Source organism: Diaphorina citri, unplaced genomic scaffold (assembly GCF_000475195.1).
Source record: "Diaphorina citri unplaced genomic scaffold, Diaci psyllid genome assembly version 1.1 scaffold91, whole genome shotgun sequence".
NCBI lineage: Eukaryota > Metazoa > Arthropoda > Insecta > Hemiptera > Psyllidae > Diaphorina > Diaphorina citri.
Window position 1 is genome coordinate 294,747 of NW_007377528.1, and position 7,924 is coordinate 302,670.

The following is a 7,924-nucleotide window of genomic DNA, read 5'->3' on the forward strand; positions in this document are numbered from 1 at the left end:
ACATATAATAGTACATAAAATACATGAAAATAATTATCTCACCACATTGGACGTCATCGAGTGGTTGCATAATATACATGAATGATAACTGGCCAATTACCCGCGGACAGTCACAAGATGTTCCACAAATCAGATGTCAATCCACATAGTGTACAACAGGGTGTTTAACAAGTTGTCAATCCAGGAACTTCCGTGAACAAAACAACAAACACTTCACTTGATTTTGAAATACACGATGGTTAAAATTGATCAAATATTATAACTTGATATCACTGATTCCACTAGACAATTCAAAAGATCAAAAACTTGCAAACTAACTCTACACCAAAGAACTCTTTGACTTCCTAACAAAGATAAGGACAATCACTCGAAATCCACTTGAAAAGTAATAATTTACGTACAAGAGAACACAACAATATTCAATAACAAAAAAATTATATTAAAAAAATATGAAAATCAAAAAAATATTTTTTTAAAAAAAATACTAAAAATTGAGGAAATTTTTTAAAAAATCAAAATTTTTGTCAATTTGTTTCCTAATTTTATTCTTTTAAATTGCCGACACTGAAAAGTTTAAACGGCACCGCGATCTGAATTATGAAAGATCTACAAACAAACTAAAAAAAATATCAACAGCTCGAAATAAAGAGGTAGGTATGGTATAAAACGAAACAAGAATGAAAAGTTTTTATCAGCACTGAGGCTCACACATTGCTTCACGAGAAATTTTGAAACTGGCGCCCCTCTTTTCTTGAGCCCCTTGTTTCCTTGCCCCGTGTCCCTTGAGATTATAAGATTACAAGGATTTAACTGTTACAAAGGATAGAAAGATATTCAAGTAGGCATCCATGGACCTATTTATTACCTTGAAAATCGGTTTGTTAAGACAACATTTTCTCAGCTGATTGCTGACGAAATAACTGCCTTCCTAGAAAAAATTACTCAAGACTAGTTAGGTTATGGACTAGGGAATAAGTTCAAAATTATGTCATCAAATTGGTCAGAGGTATCAGTAGACTGATTATTTTAACTTTTAACCATCGGTATGTCTCTCCGTAGATGCACCAAAAATTACACAACTTTAAAATAATATTATCCTCAACCACCCCTACATCCCTCAAAGAGGGAAGCACAACCAATATAATCTTGTTTAGATTCTTCTCCTCCCCCCACACTCATCCCTCATCCACTCCTATCTCTACGAAGTTGTAGATATGCAGAAAGCGTTGAGTATTGTCCTTTCCTACATCCGAACACTTAAGCTCTATCTCAGTAACCTCTTTGACCTGAGCGGGTTTCACACGAAGGACTCCGGAGGTCCTGGTTTCGACTCCCGGTAAAGTTGAAGTTTTATTGTTCTGAGTTTGGAATTCGTAGAAATCTGGGATACACTTTGCCTCCTGGCGAAATTTGAGTAGGTACATATGTCTACCCCGTGTAATATTACAGCCTTCCATATTAGATATTTATTTATTTATTTATTTATTTATTTATTTTAAGATGAGTGTTTTACCGCCGTTTTTATTTCGTAGCGATGAAACAACTGCTACATTAGACGCTTGTGGTCTGTGTCGTAGCATGCCCATCCCGTAGTATGCCTCTCATCAGATGGGCCTCTTTTGCTCTTATCAAAGTTGGTTACTTTATTATTCTTCATCCATCTTCTCTTTATCTTATCCTCGCATGTTATTTTCGTCTCTCTAGATCCTCTGTCTGTCTGTAAACAAAATATCTCGAGAACGGTAAGAGCTAGAGAGTTGAAATTTGGTATGTAGATGTCAAATGTCTGAGCTTTTAACGAGCAGAATGATTACCGTTATCAAAAATTAATTGTTAAAATTTGTAGCTTTAAGGCGCACAATTACAACATTTTTGTATTATACAGATGACTCAATTTGAATCTTTTTTATCTTGACGTAATATTTGGGGCTGCTCAAACGCAGCTTTGTTCCAAAAAATTCTACTTACTTGTAAACCACAAATCAAGGTTTTAATGAAATTGGTAACGGCAATCAAACATGTTCCTCACAGATGGGATTCCAGCTATAGAGCTAACCGCCATGAAGAGGTAGTTTTAACTCGCATGAGAATAGGCCACACCCTCATCACCCACAGCCACCTATTCAAAAAAGAACCGCCCCCTATGTGTCAATGCGGAGAAAGGGTGACTGTCATTATACACAGGACCTGGAAATAAGGTGAAACATTAGATATCTTTATGTTCTACATATCCTCAAAAAAAGATTCATACATCTACAAATTTAATATAGGTATGCAACTATGCACTGAATCTGAAAGTGTCTTTCAATTAACTCCCATCAATAATCATAAAACGATTGGCCATTAGTTGCCTAACCCATAGAAATTTAACTTTCAAGAGTTCCTCACAGATGGGATTCCAGCTATAGAGCTAACCGCCATGAAGAGGTAGTTTTAACTCGCATGAGAATAGGCCACACCCTCATCACCCACAGCCACCTATTCAAAAAAGAACCGCCCCCTATGTGTCAATGCGGAGAAAGGGTGACTGTCATCCACATCCTAGAGTGCCCTAGACTCACACCAACCCGGTCCTCCCTCCCCACCCCTTTCTCTCTACAAGAAGAGGAGGAGGGTGTAGACTCCCTTTTTCTATAACTAAAACGTATAGATGTCTACACCAAAATTTAATCCCTGAACCGGACTCGGTGCGAAGGACATTAAAATGTGAAAGCACCTAAATTAAAAAAAAAGAGTTCCTCAAATTTGCTGAACTATGTAGAATTGTCGGCAATGACTCACCTTGTCTGACTTCAGGAATATCTATCTTCGTCCGGGGGTCCGCATTTCCCGGGAAGAATAGTCTCCCTGCTGCGATGGCTGAAACAACACAACAAACAATAGGACATTATACTTTATGGCAATTGGCAAAGAAAGAAATGAGGTTCGTAACAAAATTCGTAGTAAAATTATTCCATAGTGTCGGTCATTCGTCGTCGAAAAATAAAAATATTCAAAGACTATAAAATCTTTTGAAAGTTCGCGGCACAGCGGCGCGGCGTTTCAGTTGTTCTGCATTTTGCCTCGTGATGCAACGAACTTGAGTATTTTACCGCTAGGAAGCAGCATTTGTACAAAAGCAAAGCAAACCACGTGTTTAAACAAAGGATGGAGGTGGCGTGCACACCTGTTGATGGTTCACACAAATTGAAGCGGAAAGTGTTAAATTCATACCTACCTATCTACAATGTTCTTTCGCTATGAAATAAACAATCTCCTCGGATTATGAATGTAATACCTGTATGATTTGGTAAGATTAACAACCTACTCCTAACCAACATATTGTACAGGAATGGAAATTTCTCCCCTATCCACCTGTTTCATTGTTTCTCTCCCGTACCACCTGTATTTATTGTAGGAATCGTGAAAATTTCTCTCTCGTTTCCGACATTGTAGATAACGTCACATGACAAAATATGCCTCTCTTCTGGACAAGATAAGATCACTATGCACGACGCTCTGATAACGCTATCCGAGGGAGCAAGGACACCTCTTTCTTTTTACTTTCTATTACCTTTACGTATAGGGAACCTATACAAGGTAATGAGAAAGTATTGCAATCGGTCCAAATTTTCAAAATCGAGAAGGATACAAAAACGATAAATGAAGATGAACAAAGAAGAGAGAGAAATAAGGAAACAAATTTTAGTGGTGAAGATATTATGTGTAATGGGTTCAATCCTCAGACCTGCTAACTTCTGGTGGGAATTGTCTTCGATCTGTTACATTTAGTGGATATTGTCCAACCCTACTGGATTCAAGAGGCCTTTCGCGTTTTCTATTGAAATTATAGGTAGATATTTTTAGTGGATTTTTCTAAGCTCTGTTGGATACTAGTGGACATATTAACCACAAAATAATAATAATAAATACCCACGTGACTGGAAATACCAAAGCTATCAGCTACAAAGCTACAATACTACATACATATCACAATGTTTCAATCAATGCAATCAATGGACGACATTTGTGACAAGCAATTATGTACATGATTAAAATTCCTTCGAGATAAGAATTACCTGATAATTATGTACCTATGCTTGTACAACATGATTATTCAATAATAAAAAGAATACATATAAAAAATAAAACTTATAAAAACGCATATACCCTAGGTACATAATGGCACATAAAATATATGAAAATAAATAATAAAACATATAAAAATACATATAATAGTACATAAAATACATGAAAATAATTATCTCACCACATTGGACGTCATCGAGTGGTTGCATAATATACATGAATGATAACTGGCCAATTACCCGCGGACAGTCACAAGATGTTCCACAAATCAGATGTCAATCCACATAGTGTACAACAGGGTGTTTAACAAGTTGTCAATCCAGGAACTTCCGTGAACAAAACAACAAACACTTCACTTGATTTTGAAATACACGATGGTTAAAATTGATCAAATATTATAACTTGATATCACTGATTCCACTAGACAATTCAAAAGATCAAAAACTTGCAAACTAACTCTACACCAAAGAACTCTTTGACTTCCTAACAAAGATAAGGACAATCACTCGAAATCCACTTGAAAAGTAATAATTTACGTACAAGAGAACACAACAATATTCAATAACAAAAAATTAGGTATATTAAAAAAATATGAAAACCATAAAAATATTTTTTAAAAAAATACTAAAAATTGAGGAAATTTTTTTTAAAAAATCAAAATTTTTGTCAATTTGTTTCCAAATTTTATTCTTGCTTTTAAATTGCCGACAGTGAAAAGTTTAAACGGCACCGCGATCTGAATTATGAAAGATCTACAAACAAACTAAAAAAAAAATATCAACAGCTCGAAATAAAGAGGTAGGTATGGTATAAAACGAAACAAGAATGAAAAGTTTTTATCAGCACTAAGGCTCACACATTGCTTCACGAGAAATTTTGAAACTGGCGCCCCTCTTTTCTTGAGCCCCTTGTTTCCTTGTAGCCCCTTTTTCTTGAGCCCCTTGTTCCCTTGCCCCGTGTCCCTTGAGATTATAAGATTACAAGGATTTAACTGTTACAAAGGATAGAAAGATATTCAAGTCGGTAGCCATGGACCTATTTATTACCTTGAAAATCGGTTTGTTAAGACAACATTTTCGCAGCTGATTGCTGACGAAATAACTGCCTTCCTAGAAAAAATTACTCAAGACTAGTTAGGTTATGGACTAGGGAATAAGTTCAAAATTATGTCATCAAATTGGTCAGAGGTATCAGTAGACTGATTATTTTAACTTTTAATGATCGGTATAGACTGTCATCATCCACATCGTCGCATCATCCAGTGCCCAATACTCGCACCAACCCGGTCCTCCCTCCCCACCCCTTTCTCTCTACAAGAAGAGGAGGAGGGTGTAGACTCCCTTTTTCTATATCTAAAACATATAGATGTCTCACCAAAATTTAATCCCTGAACCGGACTCGGTGAGAAGGTCATTAAAATGTGAAAGCACCTAAATTAAAAAAAAAGAGTTCCTCAAATTTGCTGAGCTATGTAGAACTGTTGGCAATGACTCACCTTGTCTGACTTCAGGAATGTCTATCTTCGTCCGGGGGTCCGCATTTCCCGGGAAGAATAGTCTGCCTGCTGCGATGGCTGAAACAACACAACAAAAAATAGGACATTATACTTTATGGCAATTGGCAAAGAAAGAAATGAGGTTCGTAACAAAATTCGTACTAAAATTATTCCATAGTGTCGGTCATTCGTCGTCGAATAATAAAAATATTCAAAGACTATAATCTTTTGAAGGTTCGCGGCACAGCGGCGCGGCGTTTCAGTTGTTCTGCATTTTGCCTCGTGATGCAACGAACTTGAGTATTTTACCGCTAGGAAGCAGTCAATGCCTACTGATAGGGATTTCGAGCTTAGAAAGAAATTTCCCTTATCTTTCCTTTCTGATTTCCAGCTACCAGTGTTATTTGATAGAGATGGGTAGATTATGTTTTGTATCATGTAGGCTTGTGAGAAGAAAAAGACGGAGGAGAAAGAGGAAAAATAGAAGGTGAGGAAAGAGAAGAAAATGGGAGAAGACGAATGAGAAGAAATACGAATAAGACCTGAGGAGCGCCATTTGCCCAAGTGTTTTCCGAAACTTTCAATACATTGTGTGATAGGTACCATCTGATATACTGACAAAGGATGGAGGTGGCGTGCACACCTGTTGATGGTTCACACAAATTGAAGCGGAAAGTGTTAAATTCAGACCTACCTATCTACAATGTTCTTTCGCTATGAAATAAACAATCTCCTCGGATTATGAATGTAATACCTGTATGATTTGGTAAGATTAATATTTACTTACCTGATTGCAAAGCGGTTGGTAACGACTGTAGAGAGGCCATATATTCCAGCTCGGCAGGTGACGGTATGATAGGTGTCTTAGGGCTCACCATTCGCTCCGTCTTTACCGACACCTTTCCCTCAGATCCACTTCTAACCGACCGAGTAGGACTTTGACGGGGAGAAGCGCTTCGGGCGGACGGTGTATTGCGTGCGGGGTCCGTGGCCAAATTAGTATTAAGCCGAACTTTGGGTAGATCGGGAGATTTCGCTTCCGAGCCCGAGTCCGTTCGTGCGCCATCGGAAACAGGCGATGATCGCCGAGCAGGTTCGTCTTCAGACTGATACCCCGCTGGTGAAGCCTCAGGATCTGTTTCGTCTTTGGAGGACGGAGGTTTGGGTGATGAGGTTTTCTCGTCGTTAGACTGACGATCCTCTTTGCTGCCTTCTTCTTCGCCGGCGACATTCTTCGACCACTCCTCGTCTTCTTCTCCTGCTGTAACAGAGAAACAGAATGGGAATTCCTGTAATTGTCTGCTCATGAATAATCATAACCAGTGTGTAGAAAATTTTCTGAATAGGATATTAATATTGATAGTAAGTGAAATTGTTTGTTATCAACTTATCAAATCGTACACCTACGTGTATCTTTAGTTTAGGAAGTTAAACTTCCCTTTTGATGAGATACATTAAATAAAAAGCTGCCTATTAGGCTAGAGAAAACCAAATATTACCAACATGGGGGAAAAATCAACAACAAAAGGGAAGACCACTTAAATAATTTATGCTCAGCCCGCTCTTGGGTTGAGAACCACTCGAAAGATAAAACCAAGAGCCAACGATCTCGGCCACTTTACGATCCAAACCAGCTTAATTGATTTGTTATCGCATCGGCTAGATGGGTCTCTCCATATATGTTTTGATTAGCACCTGCCCGGTTATCGACTCCATCCATCAAGACTCCTGGCCGATAGGGTTAGCGCTTTGGTTTCCCTTGTCAACCAAGGGTTACGATAAGGATTATTTATCGATCCGACTCGGAGTTAGTACTTGGAGCTCTATCTAGAGAAGGTTCAAGAACCGAACATTTTCAGATAGTGAGTCATAAGACACTCTTGATGATGCATCACTGAAAGTGAAACTTGGAAACCCATCAAAGTTTAATAAAATCTATTTAAGTGCTTATGCTGTGACCAGATTTTATAGACTGATATTTGAAATGATGAGTGGGGCTCTAGTTCTTAGATTATCAATTGGTTTCCAAAAGGCGGTACTGGGCGATCGGACCTAGTTTAGCCTATTTGGATAAATGGTCGATGGATTGACAATCGGAATATTCGACTCATAAAGCTAATCTAATGATTCAACAAAGCCCAAGATATAACTTACTGTGAAGGAATAAAATCGTTACACAAATCCTTAAACTTGGATAAAACAACAATATCTGAACGGTTGGAGAAGGTATTTCAAGATCACAAGTCCTCGCTACTTATCTTTGATCAGGTTTTTATTAATTTATCGTTGATTTCAAATCGAGATAAGTAGTCTTTATAATGCCTCGGTTTCAATTCGAGTCATGCCTGAGAAAATGTATGA

General features: G+C 37.7%; 1 protein-coding gene across 1 annotated transcript in view; it reads right to left on the minus strand.

The window, feature by feature from the left end:
* Positions 1-6,870, minus strand: part of LOC103524300 (zinc finger protein ush) — a 23,171-nt gene extending 16,301 nt beyond the window's left edge. The window contains exons 1-3 of the mRNA XM_026833382.1: positions 6,351-6,870; positions 2,782-2,859; positions 2,170-2,187 (exon numbers count right to left, since the gene is read on the minus strand). Of these exons, the coding sequence (XP_026689183.1) occupies positions 2,170-2,187; positions 2,782-2,859; positions 6,351-6,870 (616 nt within the window). The remainder of the gene's footprint in view (positions 1-2,169; positions 2,188-2,781; positions 2,860-6,350) is intronic.
* Between the last annotated feature and the right edge of the window lie 1,054 nt (positions 6,871-7,924).